This window comes from Harmonia axyridis, chromosome 1, assembly GCF_914767665.1.
Source record: "Harmonia axyridis chromosome 1, icHarAxyr1.1, whole genome shotgun sequence".
In the NCBI taxonomy this organism is placed as follows: Eukaryota; Metazoa; Arthropoda; class Insecta; order Coleoptera; family Coccinellidae; genus Harmonia; species Harmonia axyridis.
The window spans coordinates 83956639-83982412 of NC_059501.1; the positions used below are offsets into that span (position 1 = coordinate 83956639).

A 25774-nucleotide genomic window follows, 5' to 3' on the forward strand; every position below is an offset into this window, starting at 1 on the left:
AAACTTCAGTATGTTTTAGATCGGAACTTGATGTTTGAAAAACGTTTTTATTTGAAGGGTCTGTGACGAATAATTCAGGAGATATAACGATTTTTGGAGGGGAATTCAATTTTTTCCCAAATTTTCTCAAAACCGTGAGCTCTACGAAGAATCAGTGAGCGGTGCCAGAATTGACGATCTCTGATTAGCCAAATTTCGAGCTCACCTGAAAAATTTTTGTAAAATTTTCCATACCTAACCCTTAGACCTATTTATCTGTAAAAAGGTCATTGAATTTTTGACATTCGAAATAAACAAAACACACCGATAAAGGTCATGGCATTGTTACGGAAACGACGACTTATTTATCAAAAACATTAAGTCAAAAGTAAGCTTGCAACTTTACTTCAGTCGAAAAGGTATTGGGTCTTATAATTGCACAATATATAAGATCGGGTGCCAGATAGTTTTTATTCATTTGATCTGACTTTTTTCAATCAACTAAAACAATCAACTAAAACAGCCAAAATTAACTGTAGTCTAAATAAGAAATTTTCATGGAAAAGAACGGATCAAAATGAGATTTTAACTTCTTCAATATAATTTCTGTGAATAGAGTATAACAATTAGGATTGTTATTCTCGAAAATTAGATATTGATATAACTTTGCACAGGTACCTTCTTTAGTATGAATGCCGCTTTTCATTTACATTTATACCTACAGTTGAAATCAAATGTTAATGAAGTTAACGTGAAATCCCAATATCGAATACTATTTATTATTTGTGCATAAACCAACTATTCATAGAAGAATAAAAAATTTTATTGTGTGGCCAATGTATGGTGGCGATAAATAAACTACCCAATGATCTAAAGAATTATAAATGAAGAACCTATCAAATGAGAGAGCTGAATTGAGAAATTAAAAAAAAAAACTAAAATATGCATGACCGAAGAAAAAAATTTAAATTTTAAACATAAATATAATAATATAGATGTATATGCACAATTTTTTTGCATGTGCGCAGAAAGCATGCTTAATAAATGTGAGTTGCGCTAGCCACATAGGAAACGGAAAATTGCTACCGAGACATTGTGGTATTGAAGCAAACGAAAAAGCCGATGAACTTGCAAAAAGGTTATCAAGGTTGACACCTTGGTCCTGAGCCCTTCTGTGGGCTTGGAAAATACCAATACAAGAAATCGGTCCAACAATGGGATAGGGACAATAGGAAAACTCTCTGGAGGAATACTCTAGGTCTTGCTTAAGCTATTATTATTATTATTATTTGAACTGGGGTCGTTTTGGTTCGGTAAGCCTTCCGGGAACTGCGACCATGCAGATCATTTGTTCTTTACCCTTCTCATTCATAGAAACCCAAAGAGGTCGTCAATGACGTTGATAAAACTGACAACCTCCTTAGGGGCCTTGGCCTTTACCTCTCTGGTATCGAGGACCGGCTTACTCATATGCATGGTTCTTAGGCCAGCCAGCTCCGGACACTTACATACCAAGTGTTCAGCTGTTTCTGCTTCCGATCCACAGAGCCAGCAAATCTCGTCTGCTGACTTTCCCATACGGTACAAATGATGTTTGTACCGACAGTGCCCCATCAGCAGTCCCACCATCACCCGAAGCTCGGCTCGCGACAGCTTCAAGAGCTTTTTGGCGTAGGTAGGTGAAATCGTCACGAATTTCTTTGCCTGAACAAGTCTAGGAGTGTTAGTCCAGTGGATTATCCTGTTGTTCAGCTCCCATAGCTGGACCGCAGCTTTATATTGGTCTTTTCCTAGCCCACAGAAAGCTTGCTTAGGCTAAGAAATTTGTGGTGCGTTCACCGGCTTATACCAGAAAGCTCCTGAAGCTACCACGAGCTGAGCTTCGAGTAATGGTGGGACTGCTAACAGGACACTGTCGGTTCAAATATATTTTGTACCGCATGGGTAAGTCAAAAGATGAGATCTGCAGGCTCTGTGGAAAGGAGGTAGAAACAGCCAAACACATAGTGTGCAAATGCCCGGAGATGACTGGCCTAAGAGCCACTCATATGGGAAAGTCAGTTCTGGATACTCACGAAGTAAAAGCCAAGGCTCCTGAGGATTTCGTCAGTTTCGTTAACAATATTGACGGCCTTGCTGAGTTTGTATGAATAAGTAGAGTTAAGAACAAAAGATCAATTTGGTCGCAGTTCCAGGCTGGCTAACAGAGCCGTAACAACCCAGATTCAGTGAAATAATAATAATAATATGCGCAACATGCAACCACTCCTCAACTGCAAATTCTTTCAATACGCAAGCAGAAAAAACCAGAAATAATTAAATATCATGAACATCTTTAATACTTCCAACATTTAACTAAAGTTAGGTACAAAAAACACAATAAGGAACTTTACAATATATACAACTCAAATCCAATACAGTCCATCACATTATCTATCCCCCTCTTCAAAAAGCACTATATCCGCTTTACTATCGATTTCCTCCTCCTCATTCCTCAAATTCCTATGACCTCGACTCGAGCGCATCGATGTCGATGGTTCCATAGAATAGCTATTAGACGAATTGGCCTCATCATTTCGCGCCCTGAACATAGCCTTCAATACCATCCCGTCCATGTCATGCATAAGCTGCTGCCTTTCGTGCTCTGGTATCTTCCTCAACCTCTTCACCATGATCTTGCAGTACATCTCGCATTCGTCTTCTTCTTCTTCCTTCTTGGCCAGAACGCTATTCAGCAAGGTGTAAATTTCTGTGACCACGTTTTCTGTGTCTCGTGGTTCTATGGTCGTTCTGCGACGTTTGGCTGGATGTTGATGACTTGGAGGAGGAGTTGCCACAGCTCGTGAAGGGGTTGGAGCAGCAGATGAGAAGTAATCGTATTCTTCTTGGTGGGGCAGGTCTGTACTATCTGAAGTTTCGACGTCGGCCGTATTCTGAAAAAAAAAATTAGATGAGTGTTAAATTTAGCAACAAAACAGAATAAACAATATAGAGTGGATGCTACTGACAATAGTGCCTGTAGGATGTTTTTTTCATGTTGATAGTATCCATAATGAAGAAGTTATGAGAAGTTTTCTATTCACGCCATTTTCGAATTTTCTGTCATAGCTTGAAAACAGTTGAATTTAGTTTCAGTTTTCACCAATTTAATTCTCTCAAAAATCGAGCGTGAAAATGTGGCATTCATTTCATTCTACTTCAAAGATGTACTGAGATCCCCTAACTAGACAAAGAATTTGGAACACCCGATATATAAAGGGTGTTTTTTAGAGTTATAGAACTTTAAATTGCAATAAAACAAGATAATCTTGTGGCATTACATTTTAAATATGATTTCTGGCATATAACCGCCACGGCTGGCTCGGATGTAGTCCAATCTGGACGTTCAATTTTCGATGACTTTTTCCAACATTTGTGGCCGTATATCGGCAATAACACGGCGAATGTTGTCTTCCAAATGGTCAAGGGTTTGTGGCTTATCCGCATAGACTTTACATAGCCCCACATGAAGTAGTCTAGCGGTGTTAAATCACAAGATCTTGGAGGCCAATTCACAGGTCCAAAACGTGAAATTAGGCGGTCACCAAACGTGTCTTTCAATAAATCGATTGTGGTACGAGCTGTGTGACATGTTGCGCCGTCTTGTTGGAACCACAGCTCCTGGACATCATGGTTGTTCAATTCAGGAATGAAAAAGTTAGGAATCATGGCTCTATACCGATCACCATTGACTGTAACGTTCTGGCCATCATCGTTTTTGAAGAAGTACGGACCAATGATTCCATCAGCCCATAAAGCGCACCAAACAGTCGGTTTTTCTGGATGTAACGGTGTTTCGACATACACTTGAGGATTAGCATCACTCCAAATGCGGCAGTTTTGTTTGTTGACGTAGCCATTCAACCAGAAGTGCGCTTCATCGCTAATGGACGTAGTGCGCGATACGTATTCCGCACAGAACCATTATTTTCGAAATGAAATTGCACTATTTGCAAGCGTTGTTCAGGCGTGAGTTTATTCATGATGAATTGCCAAACCAAACTGAGAATAAATCACTTGACAGCTGTTAAATCGGTCGCCAACTCATGCCAACTTAAAGTTATAATATATACCTCGAAAAAAAACACCCTATATAAAGGAGTTTTAACAAAATCGAAGGACCAGAGATAGAATTCCTATATCTTGAAAAACTGTTCCTAAATTAGAGGTTGAATTTTAAGAAAAAAAAATTCTGGGCCCGTGAAGGAACGAAATCTTGACAGATGCGACAAAACTATAAAAACCAAAAAGTTGAGTACTAGATAAAAGTCTCCTTTTGCATTTTTCAAACTATCAGTGGTCTACCAAAAAAAGTTCTGAGAAAAAATATCACCCTGTAGGTTATTCGCCATCAAAAACGGTATATCACGTGATTGAATGTCTGAATTGGAATATCTAATCCAAATTTCACTTGAATATCTCGTAATGTGCAGATGACATTAGAAAAAACTGGAGAAAAATAAAACTTAAACATCCTGTATCTCGAAAACAAAACATTTGCGTTTGTTTGTAGGACATTCTAAAATTGAGGATCTTCTCATTTTCGTTTATACCTTCTATATAGCTTAAGCAGGATACCCACATCAAAGTGCATTGAAATCGCATAACTCGATTTTTGAAATTTTTCGAGGTTATTGTTCTCGATTCTTCCCATCGTATTTGGCATTATTCGAGTAATGCCGGAAAAAATTCAGTTGCACGTCACTCCAATCATGAATTCAATAATTTGCACAACATTTCTTTTTGGAAAGTATTCTTATGAACAATAATTCAAAAAATTATTATCGAAATAATATTCTTCGAGCTCCTAAATATCACTACTTACAGAAGATTTCACTGAAGATACTTTAGGCTCTTCGTCTTCAATTTTAACGCAACCAGAGGCAGTCGAATTTGCACCAGATGCTCCAAGTGATTTTGAATCGGCCTTCGTACCTTTTTTATTAAAGAATTCATTAGGATGAAGAGACTCAAGATGTTTGATCAAATTAGTGGTGTTCCCAAAGAATCTCAATTCTCTCTCGCAAATTGAACAAGTGACACTTTTTTTATCGCTTGATTTTTCGAAAAATTCCCACACAGTCGACCGATTAGAAGACATGTTTGACGTTTTTAATTCACTCGGAACAACGTACGACGATGCTGGCTTGAAAATAATATTCAGTTCAGGCGATTCAATGTCTCGAATAAAACTAATCTAAGCTTTCGGAAACTTTCGAGATATCTCGAGTAGTTCCGATGAAATCACTCGAATGATTCTCGGGTCTGCACGAAAGGTTGAAAACAGGTAACATAGTGTGTCTAGGGGAAGGGATACCTAACGAACTCCAGTGTTGCCGTCGAGGTGAAATATTCGTCTGTAGAACGGCAAGTGAAACAACTGTAATTCTGATTCTGATTCACTAGTTGAAATGGTTGAGTGCGAAACATTCAACGTACTTTTCAATGGCGCTTTTTTCATTAAAAATATAATACAGCGTTTTCCAATAAGATGTTTCATTTTGACATTAAAAAAAGTATATATTTTAATTTAATTTTTCAATGGATGTTTATGTCATTGTAAAGAGGAAGAGATATGCCGCTAAGGCTACGGTTGCAGCACCAGACTTTTTTCATTAAATTTTCTATGACCATCACATATTTGCGGCTGTATATCATCGATAACCTCACGAGTTCTATCTTCAAGGTCTCGAATCAATTGTGAAGCATTGACATAAAACTTATATTTTACGTAGCCTCAAATGATAAAGTCTGAAGGCATTAAATCACAAGATCTCGGTGGCCAATTCTGTTCACCTCTTCGAAAAATAAAACGACCAAGAAACTTTTCTTCCAAAATTAAAATTGTTTCGTTGCTTGTGTGGCACATAGCGCCGTCTTGTTGAAAATATACGTTAACACCAAAGTCTTGAAACAACTAGTAAAACACTGATGTGACGTCGGGAGCATTTGAGCGTACGTTCGTTCATAAGCCGATTACACCCTTTTTCATGAATTTTTGAATGCATCTTTTCAACTGAGCCGAATCGGAAAAAATTGTAAGGGAAAAAAGTGTTTCTTTTGACCTCAGTAATTTACTGTTATAATATTTGTACAAGTCAAATACTCACTCTGTATGTGGTATCCAAGAAAGCAATTGGCGCAGAATTAACTAGAGTTGAAAAGCTTCTGACTTGACCTGAATGATTCCCTTAAATTTTTTATCATAATAAACCAAGTGCAGAAAACACTTACTCGTCACTATATACTTTTCAATAAAAATAGGTTGATATGGCATTCAAGAGAATGTAACAAAAATCTGTAGAAATCAAGTAGAAATAAGTAGATCCATAGACGCACACAAAAATCGGTAGATCTAACGGAAAATTTGAAGTAACGGCAATGCTGCGACTTCTCAATCTATTCCCCTCTCGTAATAACTGAATTTATCGGAGACAGGAAACTAGACGACCAGTGGCGGGTTTTCGAACTGTTTGGATATCTCGAACGGTTGATTAGTGTTGAGCAAAATCGAATGATTTAAATAATCGAATACCGAATGAACGAAATAATTTAAGAATCGAATATACTGTTTTAAAGTCCAGTAGGGAACCGCTTGCGAACTATGCTATTTCTTAGACTGGCCCGTTTCATTGAGTCACTGTTGTATTCTTCAGTTGAATGAATTCGTTCTATATAAAGGGTGTTTTTTTTTGCCAACTTTAAGTTGGCATTACTGTTCAAGATGGCGACCGATTTCACAGCTGTCAAGTGATTTATTCCCAGTTTGGTTTGGCAATTCATCAGTGATGAACTCACGCCTGAACAACGCTTGCAAATAGTGCAAAATTTTATTTCAAATATAATGGTTCTGTGCGGAATACGTATCGCGCCATTTTATTTTGTTTAGCGATGAAGCGCATTTCTGGTTGAATGGCAACGTCAACAAGCAAAACTGCCATATTTGGAGTGAAGCTAATCCTCAAGTGTATGTCGAAACACCGTTACATCCAGAAAAACTGACTGTTTGGTGCGCTTTATGGGCTGGTGGAATCATTGGTCCGTACTTCTTCAAAAACGATGATGACCAGAACGTTACAGTCAATGGTGATCGGTATAGAGCCATGATTACTAACTTTTTCATTCCTGAATTGAACAACCATGATGTCTAGGAGCTGTGGTTCCAACAAGACGGCGCAACATGTCACACAGCTCGTGCCACAATCGATTCATTGAAAGACACGTTTGGTGGCCTAATTTCACGTTTAGGACCTGTGAATTGGTCTCCAAGATCTTGTGATTTAAAACCGCTAGACTACTTTCTGTGGGGCTATGTGAAGTCATTGGTCAGTGGTCTATGCGAATAAGCCACAAACCCTTGACCATTTGGAAGACAACATTCGCCGTGTTATTGCCGATATACGGCTACAAATGTTAGAAAAAGTCATCGAAAATTGGACGTCCAGATTGGACTACATCCGAGCCAGCCGTGGCGGCCATATGCCAGAAATCATATTTAAAATGTAATGCCACAAGATTATCTTGCGGATAAATAAAATTCATGTCAATCGAATAATCCATCGTTGTTTTATTCCAATTTAAAGTTCTATAGCTCTAAAAACAAACACCTTTTACAATCAAATACTATCAGGCCCAATAATTTTAATTTTGACAAAGTGTCAGTTCAGTTCAGTCAATTGTATCCTAAAGTTCTATGGTTAAGCCATATGATTCGTCATTTTTAGGCTCAATTTGAAGGAATTGTCGCCACTGTATTATATTGAGTCACTGTACAAACGGTTACAGTAACTTAATTAAGCACATCGATACCTTAAAATTAAGCCTAAAAGTGGCGAATAGGGCAGGGCTTAACCATAGAATCTAAGAATACAATTGACTGAACTCAACTGACACTTTGTCAAAATTAAAATTATTGGGCCTGATAGTATTTGATTGTATGTATATAGAACAAATTTATTCAACTGAAGGGGTCTTATTTTTTGATAAATCCCTAAAATCAGGTAAACCAAGGAAGTAAACAAAAAGCCGCCTTACTTAGGCTCAGAAATCGACAGCCAATCAAAAACGAGACCACTCGTGCCTTATAGCATCGAATGATTCACATCGACTTTCAAGAATCGAATACCGTATTCGATTCTGTACTAGTACTCTATCGGTACTCACCACATCATTCGTATTCTGAATACCATACACCTCGCCAAGAAAGCTTTCCATCAAGTTAAAGGCGAACCAAACAGGTTGATATACAGCACTCCCTTCTGCCCCCTCCATCATCGAAGCCTTCTTCCTTCTCGAATGTCCCCTGAAAGTAGCCATCAAGGACTCCCTCTTCCTCTTCAGCTCAGCCAAAGGTTTTCCGGTACTTTCCACCAGTCTGTGCCAAGCGCCAGTAACATATTCTCTCCTCTTGTAGTGCTCGTCCAACGGGTCCCAAAGACAGCGTTCGTTCCTGTACAATTTGAGGAATTGCAGCGTGAAGTCCGAGCTCCAATCCATCGCCAAATAAGCCATACTGCTATCCGAGTTCTCGAAACAAGCATTCACAGACCTAGAAAACAACGCGCTCTCATTATAACGCAACTCCATACTGCGAGCGTCATCCGCTTCGTATACATTCGTGCCCGGTTGTTACGGACGACCGACGAGGCGAGGTAGGTCGATGCGAGACGAGGTCGAAAGAGTTAGCTGGCGGCGTTGCCGGGTGCTCGGATTAATACGGCGGTGGAAGGAATGTTTTATTGTGTACTACATTTTAGCACTGGTGTATTACAATTGCGTTTAAAGGTTTTACCGCAAGATAATCTTGTGACATTATATTTCAAATATGATTTCTGGCATATGACCGCCACGGCTGGCTCGGATGTAGTCCAATCTGGACGTCCAATTTTCGATGATTTTTTCCAACATTTGTGGCCGTATATCGGCAATAACACGGCGAATGTTGTCTTCCAAATGGTCAAGGGTTTGTGGCTTATCCGCATAGACCAATGACTTTACATAGCCCCACAGAAAGTAGTCTAGCGGTGTTAAATCACAAGATCTTGGAGGCCAATTCACAGGTCCAAAACGTGAAATTAGGCGGTCACCAAAAGTGTCTTTCAATAAATCGATTGTGGCACGAGCTGTGTGACGTGTTGCGCCGTCTTGTTGGTACCACAGCTCCTGGATATCATGGTTGTTCAATTCAGGAATGAAAAAGTTAGTAATCATGGCTCTATACCGATCACCATTGGCTGTAACGTTCTGGCCATCATCGTTTTTGAAGAAGTACGGACCAATGATTCCACCAGCCCATAAAGCGCACCAAACAGTCAGTTTTTCTGGATGTAACGGTGTTTCGACATACACTTGAGGATTCGCCCAGAGGAGAAGGGATAAAAATAATGTGCGGGGTTGCCAGAATGATTGAATTATCAGTAGAAATTAGGAGTATTACAATGGTTCCAACTTTCGTTTAGAGGTGGCAGCATTCGACAAAACTTTTTGTATAATATTTGCATATTTGCATGTGAAACTTCATAAAAAAAAAATGTTTGTTTGGAAAGTTATATCGAACATAATATATTTATTCTTCTGATGGACTCTTTTTCTCATAATTTTTTTTCATAATTTGTGTTTTTTTTTATATTTCTTGTATTTTCACGAAATTTTGTCTCGTACCTCATACATAAAATTTCTGTTTAGTTTTTGTGAGGTTATAGGCTTCGAGCTCCCCCCTTCTCTATTGTAGTAATAATAATATTGATAACTTTCCGAAAAAACATTAATTTTTTCATGAATTTTCACATAATAGTAATTTACGTAACAAGTCCGGAAAATAGGGTTTTTTTGGACGAATAGACAAAATTCCAGGACGAGCGTAAGCGAGTCCTGGAAGTCTGTGAGTCCAAAAAAACCATTTTCGGGCGTGTTGCGTACAATATTTTTTCGGCAACCATGTAAAATAACACTATTGCTGCTGCTTTCCATATTTTATTACGATTGCGATCAAAAAACATGCAAATTTTTGACAACTAATTTCATATGAACTGTCAGCCGTTATCTCGGTTGCTATGGATTCTATGATTCTTTTCCGGCCTAGTCCGGGAAGTACGTACTTTCCGGACTAGGCCGGGAAATGCTGCTTTCTCAGAGAAAAAGCGTCCGGGAAGTGAGCACTTCCCGGACGGTTGCCGAAAAAACTATTTTACAAAAAGTCTTGTCAAAGGCTGATGAAACGAATTTTCTTAAATAAAAATGAAAACGCGAAATCGTATTTTGCATGTGATAGGAAAGGACGTATATCAGAGAAACGTTTCAAATTGCTCCACTCATCCTGAAAAGCGGTGGAATCAAAATCGCTGAGGAGGAAGGCAGTTCACGAAAAAGTCACGTGGTATAAACCCCTCTATACACTTTTTTTATATCAAAATGAAACATCTTATTGGAAAACCCTTCAACATCACTAAAATCATGTTGACACTCAGTAACAACTTCAGTAACATTCTTCATTCAACCAAAATAGACGTATCAAGATTCAAGCAACATAGAAAGTTGCAATATATCCATACAATCACATTTTCACAATCCAAAAACCTACCCTCTCTCTCTCTTTCACCGCGTTATATAACAGGGCGACAAAAATATCATAAATATTCATAAAAAAAAATAATAACGAAAGCGTATATATACACTTATTAACCGCGAATCCAGAAACGTACGTGCAGATCGCATGAATATTCAGTACGCGTACGTTTTTTGTTTTTTCATCAAACTGCATCATTATTTAAATAAATTGCAAGTATTAGTTATTTATTCATGAGATGGCGTCCGTTTTGCGCAGGTGTAGCAGGAATGTGTGCCAATTTATATGAATAATTAGACTGGTATTATGTCCGCCGTGTTTACTCTCGTTTCACTCTGGATGGGATGTAATGTGAAACATTGTGAACAAACGGAACGAGATAGGTTTTCGTTTCGCCCACGCACTCCACTGGTTTCATGAGGACTAGCGAAAAATTCAACGTCGAGAGAAAATTCTGTGATATGATGGTTTGATACCGTGAAAAGAAGTATAATTCGATGGTTCGAATAAGAAATCTGTCTAAATGACGGAACAAACACTCTGTGGTTTATTCTCTTTCGATCATGACGGGAAGTTTTGATACCGTGAAAAGGAGTATAATTCGATGTTTCTGTTAAGAAATCTGTCGAGACACTCTGTGGTTTATTCTGTGTTAATGAAGATGGGAAGTGGAAAGGAGTTATAGGTCGATGGTTCGAATTAGAAATCTGTGAATAAACACTCTGTGGATTATGATTTCCGTCTGTATCGATGAATATATCGAATCTTAAATAAAATGAGGAATGAACTGACGTGGGGTCAGGTGCTTTGGAGTCCATGTTCGTTCATGCACCAATGGACTAGTTTAGTGATGTTGATAATACTATATTTGACACGATAGAATTAAAATATAGAGCAAAACTGATAAATCAGTAAAAAAATTTTGAAAATCCATCAATAAATGACTGAGAAATAGATTATTTGAATTTACGTATTTTAGCGCGGAACGTCTTTGGTCTCCGACTCGTCTGTGACGTCACGCCACTTGCCTGTGATCGCTACATCATAAATTACGTTTCTCTATTTCAGTATCGTAATGGAATCATTACAGTTCTAAAAACAGGGCTGTAATGAACTCATTACAGCATCGTTTTCAGTTGTATTTTTCAGTTTGTGGTTGTCTATACTGACTTCCAATCCTATAAAATTTCAACAAACGTCAATAATTGTCAATATAATGTATGATATGAATATATTGAAATGATTGATTTTTGAAATTTCTCTTAATTCTGGTGGTGTTACATCGATTTCGTCAGACATAATTCAGGAAATTAATGGGTAATTTTAAATTATTTAGAAATTCGAAACGTACGATTCAAATTCCGTAATCTGTCAATTTTCGTAACAGTCACACCAACTGCCAAGATACAATACAAAAGTCACTAGGATGTAAAATTTGAAATTTTCATTGAATTTCGACAATATTTCACAAAGTTTGACTGAAATAGAGAAAATATCGTCTAATACTCGTTGCAGAAGGCAATTCCAACACTCTTGCGTTCGAAATTCACATTCGTGTTGGAATAGGAGCCCATTCTGCAACTTGTTTTAGAATATACTATTCTCCATTTCAGTATCGTAATGAGTTCATGGCAGTTCTAAAAACAGTGCTGTAATGAACTCTTAACAGCATTGTTTTCAGTTATATTTTTCGTTTTGTGGTTGTCTACACAGACGTCAGACTTCCAATCCTATCAAATTCCAATAATTGTCAACATAATGTATAATTTGGATGTAGTGAAATGATTTGCAGTATTATTCGCAATTTCTCTTAATTCAGGTGGTGTTAAATCGATTTCGTCACACTTAATTCATGAATTTAATGCGTGATTTTAAATTATTTAATAATTCAAAACGTACGATTCAAATTCAAATTCCGTAATCTGTCAAGTTTCGTAACAGTCATACCAACTGCCAAGATACAATACAAAAGTCACTTGGATGTATAATTTGAAATTTTCATTGAATTTCGACAATATTTCACGAAACTTGACTGAAATAGAGAAAATATCGTCTAATACTCGTTGCAGAAAGCAATTCCAACACGAATGCTAAATTCGAAAACGAGCGACGAAGGAGCGAGTTGCAGAAAGCAATGAGTTGCAGAAAGCAATTCCAACACTCATGCGTTCGAAAACTCGCTCCTTCGTCGCTCGTTTTCGAATATCGCATTGGTGTTGGAATAGGAGCCCATTCTGCAACTTGTTTTAGAATATACTATTAAATACTTAGCCGTGCCTTACTGATTCGGTGGAAGTAATGTCCTCTGGTAGCGGATCCTCTGTATCCAGATCCTCTGTTTCATTGAACTCCATTTTATCACACTCAATCATCTCAAACGATTGGAATGAAGTTGCTGGGCTTGAAGTCGACGATACTTCTTTTGTTATTATGTTCTCAATTCGAAGTCTTTTTTCACATGCTCCTTGTTGTTTTTCAGGTTTCACTTCCTTTTGACAGTCAAATTTATGAGGACATGAGTTGACTTTCAACTTCAATGTTCCTCCAACCAGTCTATATTTAACTAAATTTTCTGTGTCGTTTTCAACCTGTAATAAAGCATATTTATATTAAATGTAGCTTATCAAAGTATGTACTTCAATGTTGTGACTTGTCACAAATTCCAATTTTAAAGTACCTACACACTTATAAACTAAATAAAAAATAAATTTCTATTAAAATTATAACAAAAAAAATACGAGACTACTACTTCCTTATTTCAAATGGCACACCCAGTATATTATTACATCATTAGATATCTTTTTTGATGGCAATTTCAGCAATATGCCACACCTTGGGTAAAAATCCAACGGTTCATGAGTTATTGGGATTCTTATTAAAAAAAAGGTGGCTATGAGGACTCACATTTTTTTTTTAATATTTCAACAGAAAAAGCTTCTTTCGAAGAATTTTTTTTCTTTTTCGATTCCGCTCATACGTAGTATTATAAGACTCTTTGCGGTTTGGACCAAGAATGTACAGGGTGTTTATAAGAGGATCATGAACTTGGACAACTCAAATTCATCAAAACTCAAGATTTTCAAATTAGAACCTATATTTTTTATTATTTCAGTCGATTCTACGTACAAAAATAGTGGGGGTTACTTAAGCAAACCCTATACCTAAAATGAATACTTCAAGAGTTATCGGGGAAGAACATCAAATGAGGAAAAACCGCTATTTATAACTGTGTTAATAACTGTCTGTTACTTCCGGAAAACACAAAAAGAAACTAAAATTCGATGTTTGGATAACTAAATTTTACATTTAATGAATTTTAATTAATTTTTCGTTGGGATTGTTGAGAAATCCATAAAGCAATACAATTTTCAATTACGAATAATTCATTACAATTCTTGATATGTCAAATTTAGTTATGAAAACATCGTATTTTAGTCTCTTTCTATGTTTTTCGGAAATCGCAGACTACTCCACACAGTTATAAATAGCGGTTTTTCCTCATTTGAAGTTCTTTCCCGATAACTCTTGAAGTATTCATTTTAGGTATAGGGTTTGCTCAAGTAACCCTCACTATTTTTGTACGTAGATTCGACTGAAATAATAAAAAATATAGGTTCTAATTTGAAAATCTTGAGTTTTGATGAATTTGAGTTGTCCAAGTTCATGATTCTCTTATAAACACCCTGTACATTTTTGGCACAAACCGCAAACAGTCTTATAATACTACGTATTTGCGGAATCGAAAAAGAAAAAAAAATTTTGGAAGAAGCTCTTTCTACGGTAAAATAAAAAAATATGAGTCCTCATCGCCACCTTTTTTTCCATAAAAATCCCAATAACTCATGAACCGTTGAGTTTTTCCAAAGGTATGGCATATTGCCGAAATTGCCATCAAAAAAGCTATCTTATGATGTAATAATATACTGGGTGTGCCATTTGAAATAAGGAAGTATTAGTCTGTTTCCGGTATAACCGGAAGTTGTAAAGATCTGAAAAGAGGGAGAAAGATCATTGTCTCAAACCCCGATATGCAAATTTTCAGTTCAAAATTGTGATTAGTTTTCCATAAACGTCTAATAGGCCATCCCGGTGAATCACCCTGTATAATACTATTATTATTATTTGCTTGAAATCTCGTTTTCTCAGGAAAGATATGTATATAAATAAACTCAAAAAAGCAAAACCCTTTCTACATACAGTGAATTGATAATCTGCGAACCCAAAAACACCCAGATATCAATAATTTTGAATAGGATATCGGACCATAACCACAAAACTTGTCCGCCATTTCGAAGTCGCCTTCTTTTAAAAAAATCATAATGCATTCTCACGGGAATCATGTAGGTACAACTGCTACATATCAAGTTATTCGGAAGTGGGTCAAAATCAACTTGCAAGATTTGATCTAATGAAACAAACATACAATGCAAGTTTACTAAAAGCTTGTGAAAATATAGGTTAGGTTAGTTATTTTTACTCAATAACTTATTTCAAACCAACTTACACCTTAGTATTTTCATTATCAGAAATAGACAGCTAGTTCTGATAGGTACTTACATCAAAATGATCTTCACACACATATGAAGTAGTTTTAGGTCCAATTAAGTCACGCCTCATTAATTTGCACCACTTCTTCCTTTGATTCATGTCATTTGGTACATGAAAAAACAGTTTATTGGGGTTTTTAACTGTCGTGCTTAGACACATAGGCACAATACAATATTTGTAGCATTTTTTTTTTATTTCAGCCATCGTGTAACGAACAAAACACGACACGAACGGCACAAGTGATTGTACACCAATGAATTCGTAAGCACTCTACGAATACCAGTCCCAGTCGCCTCGTGGAAGTGTCGTGACGTCACACACTAGACGCTGCGTACTGTGGAATTATTCTTCCAGGCGCAATTCCAAAGTCCCATAACTTTTTCATTTCTGGAGATATTTCAATGATTCTTCCACATTTTTGTCTCATTTTACTTAAATTTTTAGAATTGATCCTTAACAAAAAAATGAAAACTAGTCCATTCGAGATGGTTATAGTGGCAACACTGTTTTAATTTTTGACGTTTCTTATGTCATTTATGTTTAGTAGGTTAGGTTCATTTATGTTCAGTAGGTTATGATTATGGAAAGTAACACGCTTCAACAACGCAAAATTTCAACTCGGTAGGATCTGGTGTCACTGAAATATTATGTTTTTTCCGATATCCTTCTTAAACTTTCCATGGTTTTGGTAAAGCTATCCACACAAAATTTTGCAAGAAGTTTCTAATAGTTATTCTTCGTGTACACCCAAAGGTATTTACAACACGACCAGTAAAACAATTCATATGTGAATAACTTCGATATTTCATGAGAAAATATTATAAGTAAAAGGAAGAAAAGCAAGGAAGACGAACCCCCTTTTGAAATTCGAGGATATGTGTATGAAATATCAACAGGAAATCCATTCAGGGAATATTCAAACAAACTGAATCTACAAATTCAAGAAAACCAGTATTTGACAATCTCCTCGGATGACCTGCGGCAACTCTGGCGCTACCTGAAGGCCTGGAGCCCTCACCAAATAGCACTGAAGAAAATAGAGGGGTTCAGTGGACAATGGAGGAGGTAAAACTGTAATATTCAACCCCAGAAAGATGTTGGAATTTATGAAGAATGATTCATCCTTTTTACTTACCGGTTCTGTCCACAACACAGCTGGCGGTAAATCTGAATACAAAGCGTCTTGAAAAACCATTGGCTTTTTTCTTAGTTAAAACCTAATCATGATACCTATCCACAATTTTTTAAATCCAGACTATAGAGGGTGGGTACGAATTACGATTTTGTTCATTATCCAATCAGAATAGATTCAGGCTGCCTTATACGTGAACAACTTACAGAAAATCTTTTTTCAGTTTTTCAGAAATATGCCCATTACACCCCTCGACCTGAAAAAAATTTTTTTAAATTTTATAATCCAGATAGTCGTCGATAAACTATGTAACGTCATCTGTACACAGGTAGGGAAATAGAATTTAATTCAGGCGTCATCTACACCGAAAGAGCCCTACTAATAGTTTTCAAGTTTAGTTCGACTACTTACTCATAGAGGACGAATAACGTTACAGATTTAAATGGCCATCTGTGAAGAAAATGTTGAACTAACGCATTGATAATAATTTTAGAAGAAGTTCACTGTAAATGCTATGAGAAATCTTTGAAAATAGGAAATTAATTGAGAGGCTTGTTGTTAGGTAGCGCTAGATGAAACAGAGCTCTTCATGGTTCATTTTCCATTCGCATTCAGAGATTACGATGAATGAACTCCACAAAAATATCTAAATACGATTCCGAAGTTCCGTTCTCTAATAATTTCAGAAATGGCACGATTCTTGTTGAATCAATCCTTAAATTATATTGGCAGAGATGATTTTTACTTTCAATATTCATTGAACTTTCTTTCATCTTATTTTCAACTTTTCAGCTTTTTGTAAAAAATTAAATATTCAACTGAGGAAATGGCAATTTTTCATCCACTTCTGAATATTGCAATGTTCTTCAATTTACAAAAAAAAAAAAAAAAAAATACGTTTTATAATTTATTAAATTCATTATCATATCAAACAACATGAGGCAAGTAACATAATGCTGTAAGTACATTCTGTTACTTCAAAAAAGACCCATTATCACAACTTAAAATATGTATCACGAATCAAAGTTATTGAAATAATGTAGATATATCCTTCAACAAGTAACGCAAAGTGTTATAACTTCCATAAACTATATAAGGAAAAAACAAACTGAAATTCTTCTAAATAAAATAAAAAAAAGTTATATAAACATAGTAAAGCTCAGGAAAGTCATAAATAAAGGTTAATGTTAATAATCGAATAAGGCACTCGTGAAATCTCTAAGCTACCAAAGTTATTACTTCTGGCTCTTTTATTTCACTTCTGGGTGATGCATCGCTGACCGAGTCAGTTGGGTTGTCGCTGGAAATGTTGGGACTCATCGGCTCAGAGGTTTTCTTGTTCTTCTGTCTGTTCGAATTCCTCCTCTGGCGAGGTTGCTTTCTGTTATTGTTCTGGTTGGGGTAGAATCTCACTTTGGGCTGTACTGGTTTCTTTTCAGGGTCAAAGAAACAGTCTAGGATTTCTAGTAGTTCAGTTAGATCTTTTTCTTCTGCATTTGCAACCTTGAGAAAAGTATTAAAACAATTGAAAAAAAAATAAAGATTTCCAGTAGTTCATTTAGAACTTCGAGAAAAAATAAGGACTTACCTCTGATTTCAATATTTTATCGAGTCCTTCTTTGGCTTCTGTCTCGTAGGCTTCTTTCAGCTTATCATAATTGATATTATTTTCAGCAAGCAGTCTTCTAAGGTGACTAGCGTGTTTCCTTTCTAGTCGAGTTCCACTCAACAGATCTCTGAACACTGGTCGGAAGGTGTTTTGGATTTTTAGCAAGTCCTAAAATGAGAAAAATAACATCCATACTTCTGACGAATTCATAAATTTCTTTTTATTCAAAATAAAAAATGAATAATTCAGTAGCTCTCATATCAGAACAGGAAAAAATAATATGATAATACAATCAAGATTATTTGATAAGGAGATCAAGACAACAATAATATTTACTTGGAAATAATACAAATACCTAGATATATAATCATTTATCTAGCAATTCAAGAAATTAAAAAAATAATCGTCAAATTGTAAGGAACATAAATATAGAATGATGATTTTCATATAACTTGATAATTTAGAGAATAGATAATTCAATGAATATTTCATAAATTTTTTGGAAACCTTTGCAAAAATTAGATAATAATTAGATAATGCTTGCACATAATAAATTTATCACTATCTATCTAACTATTCATCAATTTAGGTAATAAATCCCTTTCTTATTGAATAATCAATTTACCACTTGTATGTTGTAAATATATGAAAAAGCATAATCAGGAATATAAAGCTTCAAAATGCATATCAATTTGATATTCATAACTGTATCTAAGTGAACACATGGCCTTGAAGCAATTATCTTTCAATTCTAATAGGAAATGCATTGAAAGAAAACAAAATATAGAAAGAAATCATGCAAACTTATGAAAAAATTTTGGAATACCAAGAATTTGTTTAGTTTCATATTGAATTTAACAAAATATAAAACAATCTAAAAACCAACGAAGATTTTCAATTCATCCAAATATTCCATTTCAGATTAAATAGAAAAACCCTTAATAACACATGCTTTGATAAGAAGTAAAAAAGTTCACTTTTTTCACATGTTCAATTCATAAGAAACAGAGAAAGATATTATTCTACTATAAAGATAAGGATTCTAAAATTTGTAACAGGTGAATTTGAAATTTTGACTCACCTTCAATTCTATTATTTCTTCTTCCTCAGCTATAATTGGATTAGTGAAAGGACAAATGAATTCAATCAAATGAGGTTCCAAACCGGTACTGTCACCACAAGCTTTAGAGTCCAAATCCTGTTTTTCCCCTTGAGCTAAATGAATAGCAATTTCATAAGTAGATTTGGCCCTTTCTTTTGCACTTGTGAAGTCATTGCCTTCATATCCTAACAGGATTTTGGCCATCATTCTGAGAGTGAAGGCTTTAGTAGTATTACCACATTTAGAAGAGGATATTTCATATCCATTGGCAAAACCCTTCACAACATTGTTGAAACGATTCAACAGTTCGTAACGTCTTAAAGCTTCCAGCAGCATGCCAGGAGCTGCTTTTCTGTTTTCATGATAGATCAAAATGATGCCATCAGTAGCATCTCCGCGATTTTCTTCCAACCATTGTAGGAAATCAGTCAGTGCGGATATTTCACTCTTTGTCTTGATAAATGTATTGTTTTTGATATCTCTCAGCATCCTATATCTGCCCGCATTGACTACTCGGAGTGCATGCTTTCGTACATAGGGCGGGTTGATATCAGCATAAGGCATTATATACTGTGAAAATTGTGATTTTGGGGTATATGCGGCAATTTGACATATCTCGTCAATAAGCCGTCGTCCAGTTGTGTCAATTTCCCAACCTACCATGCGATATTTACCATTGGCAACACCCCTGGCTGGTTTGTCAGGAAGATAAACCGGTGCGTCATTTCCTGAAACCGATTCCTCGTTTTGTACCATTTTATCTGCAAATAAAAAAAATTGCTCAACTGCGGCACTTGTCTAAACATTAAACACGTGGCTTAAAAAAATTGTCAAAAACACCCCGCCCTTGAAACAAAAATTCCCGAATATATTCGTCCATCCAGGAATACTTACCACAATTAAATTTTAATGTCTAATTAAAAAAAATGAAAATTAGGTACTTGCGTAATAACTATACTACGAATAAGACTCTAGTTATACATTAAAATTCACTCTGAGGAAATGGGAAAAGTAGATGCATTTTGGAAACTAATTAGAGAGGTGGGAGAATTGCGACTGCGCATTTAATGGGAAATATCCAATAGATAAAACATAAATTACCTACCTTATCTGAAATATTTGAAAAATCTCGAGTCAAACAATTTTTCTAATTTCGCGTTATGTAGAAATAAATGAATTATTATTTCTGAAAACAAAAGTATGATAGACGATAGACTTCTTAGATCTTTTTACGTAATCAAATTAGTTCAATTTATCAGGTTGGAACGGAAATCTTAGAAGATTAAATTGATACGCGAAAATATATAAATACCATTCGACTCTTGTATTAGTGAATAACAATATAAATCGTCTTCAAATATAGATTAATATAGGACCATTAAATATCAAGATGTCTTTCATTTCGAAGAACAATGAATGTTTTGTGATCTGTTTTGATTATAAATAGAAAACAGCTGATGTAAAAGACAACTGTCAAAAGTCCCATAACCTAGAGAAACAAAACCCAAGGTTAATTAATGTTGAACAATATCCCTACTTTTCTCCCTACTTAACTCAACTTTTATTGAGTTCTGATGTGGACTATCGCTTTCCAGTCAAAGTTCACTTGCTCGCAATACCATTAGTGATTAGGACTCCTTTGCTCCTTGGCTGATAAAAGTGAAAATGAGTGAATTACGTTATGATGACAGGGTAGTTGTGGTAACTGGAGCTGGTGCAGGCTTAGGAAGGGCCTATGCCCATCTATTTGCATCCAGGGGAGCTAAGGTTGTTGTTAATGATCTTGGTGGAGGCAGACATGGAGATGGTAGCTCCTCCAAAGCTGCTGATACAGTGGTTGAAGAAATAAAGTCAAGAGGTGAATTTTATATGGAGTGGGTGTCTCTTCTAACACTCCTCCAGTTAGTTCTGTACATGAAATCCTTCTAATCTACAGGCAAAATTGTTTCCTTCAGATACTTTGGTAAAGTGTCAATTTCAAAGTACATCATCAAAAACTTGAACTTTATTCTAAATATTAATTTTTTTTTTATGATTAGCATGGATTTTAACAAATATATTTTTTCGAAGGTGGTATTGCCGTAGCTGACTATAATTCAGTAGTAGAAGGTGATAAAATCATAAAAACAGCTTTGGACAACTTTGGACGTGTTGATGTTCTCATCAACAATGCAGGAATTCTCCGAGATAAAGGTTTTGCAAGAATATCTGATCAAGATTGGGGTGAGCAATCAAAGTTCAAGGTTTCAATCGAAACTAATTTATAATTTATGCAAATTCTTCATTGTTTTATTGGTTGTTGTAGATCTTGTGCATCAAGTTCACCTTAAAGGAAGTTTTAAGACTACACAAGCAGCCTTCCCAATATTCAAAAAGCAGAACTATGGTAGAATTATCATGACATCTTCGAACTCTGGAATTTACGGTAAAGAATGGCTAATATTTTGCATAAACAAATTCATTTCATTGTTATTATTCAATAGGTAACTTTGGTCAGGCAAATTACTCTGCAGCCAAAATGGGCCTGATTGGTTTGGCAAACACAATAGCTATTGAAGGAAAGAGGAGTAATATTCATTGTAATGTTATTATACCTACTGCCGCTAGTAGACTTACAGAGGATATTTTACCTCCTGACATATATGCAGAGTTGAAACCAGAACTGATAGCTCCAGTTGTGGTAAGATATATCCACAATTGAATTTCAAGCAATAATAATTTCAATTAAAAACAAATATTTCAGTATTGTTGTTCTTATCAGTATAATAATTGTTGTTATTATCAAAGTCATAAAAGAATCATAGTGGAAAGATGTGAAGTGAAACATACCAAGACGTATTCAATTGAAAAACATTATTTATCAAGGCTTTGTTGTTTAATTACATCACTTTCATAACATTCGCCTTATTAGGTTCAAAAATTGATTGTTACAGTTTATATCTTAATATTTTCTACAAAAAGTAAAAATTTAACATTATTTGACTCTTATCACAACGATAGATGAACGATAACAATTGTCAAAGGAATAATTTCATAACTAATGAGGTTGTAATCAAAAATCGTTATTTATTTAAAAAAAAATACTTCAATTTACGATAATGTTGATTGCTTTTCGAAAAAATTACTATGCGTACCTCGTAGTAAAAGTGTTTACTACTATATACTCAATGTACCTACTATTTAAGCCTACCAAGTAGTTCTTTTACATCATTCTTTCCCTTTTTTCATATCTACAAATAGTTCCTCCAAACCTACCAACTTGTTCATTTATATCATTTCTCCAATTCTCATGGATTTGAGTTAGAAGAAGCCAAAGGAAGTAATTTTTAACAATTATTCTCTTTTAACACAAAATGCTGCTTTTTTAATCTAGCCAAATTCCAAGTAATCTAACTATTTGTTCACAGTAACAGGCACACAAAGTTATCTAATAAACACTCAACAAAATTTGAAGCGAAAATTGCAGTCTTATTATCAAGTGTGACTGTGAAATTAATGACCTTCAAGAGAATTGACCCCGCCTTCTTTAATGCCCCGCCCCCTGAAGCTCCTTCCTAACTCACAATTTCACTTATGTCAGTCATAGATGACAGCACAATGTAATATTTTCTTTGCTAATATATGTGTTCTATCAGTTTGAGTAGAAGTATGAGAAAAAAACTGATCATCTCCAACCCTACATTTTTCAGGCTTACCTATGCCATGAAAGCTGCAAGGACACCGGTTTATATATTGATTCAGCTGCCGGTTGGGCAGGAAAATGTGAGATTGTAAGATCGAAAGGGTCACTGTTGAGAAACAGCAAGAATGATGGTGTTACAATAGAAAATGTGAGAAATGTTTGGGAGAAGGTTAAAAACATGGAGGGAGCTAGTAAACTAGGTTGTATTGAAGAAGCCACGTTGTCCTTGCTAACCACTCTTGAAGAAATGGATGGAGGGGCAGGTAACAGCAATGAAACACCTGCATCTACAGTTGATGATGTTTACAAGTACAATTATAGAGATGTTATCATTTATGCTTTGGGTGGTAAGAGTCTTTTTGTGTCAATATTGATATATAACTGAATTAGTCAAAAAAAAAACATCAAAACATAATCATTTAAAAATTTATTGATCAGTTTAAAAACTCCCCTAACCTAACACAACCTAAATCCTTGAATAACATATTTTTGTTTTAGTTGGTACATCGTTGAAAAATGAGGGCGAACTGAAATATATTTACGAAAACCATGAAGAATTCACAGCTTTACCATCTTTCTTTGTTTTACCCGCAATACAATCTATCTTCATGTCAGATTTCATAGAAAAAGCAGTTGCTGGTCGAACTGTCAACCTCAGTCAAGCTCTGCATGGTGAACAGTACATTGAAATTCTTGGTAATTTACCTACAGAGGGCACTCTTGTGTCTAAAGCCTCTGTGGTTGAGGTTATGGATAAAGGCTCCGGAGCAGCTGTCGTGGTTAATGGTAACATCGTGTTCTATGTTCACATTTTCGTATAACCAATTTTGTTTTGAATTTTAGTTGATTCTTATACACCAAAGGGGGATTTAGTGATACGTAACCAATCAGTTATCTTCTGCGTTGGTGCTGGTGGTTTTGGAGGCCCTCGTACTGGCACCAAAGCTGTTCAGTGTGTGAAAAGACCCCAGAGAAATCCAGATAAGACTGTGAGCCAACAAACCGGAGTAGATCAAGCTGCTCTGTATAGGTTAAGTGGTAAGTTTACGATTTTAGTAGTAGTTCATTTGATTCTCAACTGTTCTCTTTAGGAGATTTGAATCCTTTACATATTGATCCTAACATGGCCATCATAAGTGGCTTCAAAACGCCAATTCTTCACGGTTTAGCCACTTTAGGTTATTCTGTAAGGATGATATTGGGAGCTTATGCAAACAACGACAGCACACTGTTCAAGGCTTGTAAGGTAAAAAAAACATTCAAATGTTTATTCCTTAACATATGCATATAAATATTTTTTATGTTTCTTTCCTTCATTCCTTATGTTTCTTTCAATATAGGCACGTTTCATGAAACCAGTTATACCAGGTCAAACTTTGAAAGTTGACATGTGGAGAGAGAATAACAGAATCTATTTTGAAACTTCTATCACTGAAACAAATACTGTTGTAATTGGTGGTAAGTACAACATTCAAATTGTAATTTTTAATTGATATGCGACATTGACTTGAATTTGAATTTAAAATTATCATGCGCGTAAAGGTTCTAAAAAAAATTCTATGTTGAAGAACACAGAATTATAATGTTTACGTTAGATGACGTGTACGTCATAAATCTTATTAGACAATGACTGATGGAATTTGGGACTTGTAATCCTTGTAATAGAAACAGTTTTATCTAATCAAATTAATATCACCGCTATTTATTTTACGCCAATCATTCCGAGAACTTGACGGTATGTAGACGTTAATTTCCACTATAAAAGCTTTGAAAACGAATGATATAATATAGCAATTTGTTTTATCAAATTTAATTGCAATTTTTTAGGAAAGGGTAATTACATCAACTTCTCCCCCCTTTTTTAGAAATTTTATGTTCGGTTATTCATTAAATATTTTTTCACTGCAATAATCATCGATACTTTTACAGGAGCATACATAGACTTGAAATCAATCAATATGCAACCAACGATCAACAAACTATCTTCAGGATTACAAAGTGATGCTATTTTCGAGTTCGTTATTGATCAGGTGAAAGCTGACCCTGCAAAAGCAAAATCAGTTGGGGGAGTTTTTCTATATAAAATTACCAAAGACGGAAAAGAGGCCAAACAATGGAGTAAGTAATTCTTGTTTATTACACTTTTTTTTAGATAATGTGTTATCAAGGTTCAAGTGATCTTTGACCTATGATTTCTGATGTGTAGATGAATATTTATCAATGAAGCATGAAGATTGTGATTTCATAATGCAATATTTTCAGCAATGGACCTGAAGAATGCCTCAGTGTACGAGGGTGCTCCAAAAGATGTCAAAGCTAACACGACCCTCACAATCTCTGATGATGATTTCTTAGCTTTGGCTCAGGGCAAACTTAACCCACAAGTCGCATTTATGAAAGGAAAATTGAAAATCCAAGGCAACATTATGTTGGCACAAAAATTGGCCCCCATTCTGAAAGCCAATGCCAAACTTTAAGTCAAATAGTTTGTATACAATTATTGATTTTTTTTATATACCTTAGATTTTAATTGTTGGTATAATTGTTATGATTTCTGTTAGGTATGAGGTGTTAAGTGTAAAATTTTAAATTAAAATTTTAATTAATTTCTGGATTGAGTTTATCTTATCTCAGTGATATTCTTGATTAAATGTAATCAAAAATGGCAGTATTAAAAAAATTGCACAAGGGTCTTTTTGTTATTCAAACCTTTAAATGAAGAATTGTGAGAAATTTAAATTTTATGAATTAAAAATTTTTGGCATGCACATAAATTCATTCGTGTCCATTATAAATAAATATGAAGGCTCGATTGATATGGTAATGATCGATTTGAAATTTTATTTTGGGAATTCATTGTAATAAAGCTAATTTATGGAAAAATATTTTGAATTTCAAAATCAAGAGTCAAGAATATTTTAAAGCATTAATTCATAAATCAGATCCTCATTTCACCAAAATAATTGCATCTCAGCTTTCGAGAAAATTTGTGGATAATAAATTTCTAGAATCATTGAGAAGAAAATGTTTTCAATCCTTTTGAATTTACGTAGTACGTTTTGAAATATGCATTTTTCACAAAAATCGTTAGTTATACCGTATTGATTCTTCTATTTCGA

At 35.3% G+C, this 25774-nt stretch overlaps 3 protein-coding genes across 5 annotated transcripts; 1 reads left to right on the top strand and 2 right to left on the bottom strand.

The window, feature by feature from the left end:
• Positions 1–2306: 2306 nt before the first annotated feature.
• On the bottom strand, positions 2307–15198 carry LOC123688619. 2 transcript variants are annotated; one of them, XM_045627221.1, is made up of 4 exons: positions 15140–15198; positions 12865–13170; positions 8182–8566; positions 2307–2912 (listed from the first exon to the last, which is right to left on the bottom strand). In XM_045627221.1, the coding sequence occupies exons 2-4, from the start codon at positions 12924–12926 to the stop codon at positions 2409–2411; spliced, it is 951 nt and encodes a 316-aa protein (XP_045483177.1). In that variant the 5' UTR covers positions 12927–13170; positions 15140–15198; the 3' UTR covers positions 2307–2408. The 2 variants fall into 2 exon arrangements, with proteins under 2 accessions (XP_045483177.1, XP_045483176.1); XM_045627220.1 differs by having other exon boundaries at positions 12860–13170; positions 15140–15192.
• A 1958-nt stretch (positions 15199–17156) lies between these two features.
• LOC123688621 (maternal protein exuperantia) lies at positions 17157–20436 on the bottom strand. Of its 2 annotated transcripts, none has more exons than XM_045627224.1 (4): positions 20079–20436; positions 18953–19734; positions 17851–18039; positions 17157–17765 (listed from the first exon to the last, which is right to left on the bottom strand). In XM_045627224.1, the coding sequence occupies exons 2-4, from the start codon at positions 19727–19729 to the stop codon at positions 17481–17483; spliced, it is 1251 nt and encodes a 416-aa protein (XP_045483180.1). In that variant the 5' UTR covers positions 19730–19734; positions 20079–20436; the 3' UTR covers positions 17157–17480. The 2 variants fall into 2 exon arrangements, with proteins under 2 accessions (XP_045483180.1, XP_045483179.1); XM_045627223.1 differs by lacking the exon at positions 20079–20436 and adding an exon at positions 19868–20028.
• A 91-nt stretch (positions 20437–20527) lies between these two features.
• On the top strand, positions 20528–25344 carry LOC123688620 (peroxisomal multifunctional enzyme type 2). The gene is made up of 11 exons (XM_045627222.1): positions 20528–20831; positions 21044–21196; positions 21279–21398; positions 21457–21653; positions 22663–23002; positions 23154–23441; positions 23499–23693; positions 23747–23901; positions 23996–24113; positions 24585–24773; positions 24918–25344. The coding sequence occupies exons 1-11, from the start codon at positions 20639–20641 to the stop codon at positions 25130–25132; spliced, it is 2163 nt and encodes a 720-aa protein (XP_045483178.1). The 5' UTR covers positions 20528–20638; the 3' UTR covers positions 25133–25344.
• Positions 25345–25774: the final 430 nt, after the last annotated feature.

Excerpts from the sequence above, each read along its gene's own strand:
- LOC123688619 (XM_045627220.1), bottom strand. The coding sequence starts at position 12,954 with ATGATTGAGTGTGATAAAATGGAGTTCAATGAAACAGAGGATCTGGAT. Across the intron at positions 8,567-12,859 it reads ACTTCCACCGAATCAGTAAG|GTCTGTGAATGCTTGTTTCG; the intron begins GCACGGCTAAGT and ends GTTGTTTTCTAG. Across the intron at positions 2,913-8,181 it reads TTCAGAATACGAATGATGTG|AATACGGCCGACGTCGAAAC; the intron begins GTGAGTACCGAT and ends TTTTTTTTTCAG.
- LOC123688621 (XM_045627224.1), bottom strand. The coding sequence starts at position 19,729 with ATGGTACAAAACGAGGAATCGGTTTCAGGAAATGACGCACCGGTTTAT. Across the intron at positions 18,040-18,952 it reads AAGAAATAATAGAATTGAAG|GACTTGCTAAAAATCCAAAA; the intron begins GTGAGTCAAAAT and ends TTCTCATTTTAG. Across the intron at positions 17,766-17,850 it reads ATAAAATATTGAAATCAGAG|GTTGCAAATGCAGAAGAAAA; the intron begins GTAAGTCCTTAT and ends ACTTTTCTCAAG.
- LOC123688620 (XM_045627222.1), top strand. The coding sequence starts at position 20,639 with ATGAGTGAATTACGTTATGATGACAGGGTAGTTGTGGTAACTGGAGCT. Across the intron at positions 20,832-21,043 it reads TGAAGAAATAAAGTCAAGAG|GTGGTATTGCCGTAGCTGAC; the intron begins GTGAATTTTATA and ends ATTTTTTCGAAG. Across the intron at positions 23,442-23,498 it reads AGCAGCTGTCGTGGTTAATG|TTGATTCTTATACACCAAAG; the intron begins GTAACATCGTGT and ends TTTGAATTTTAG.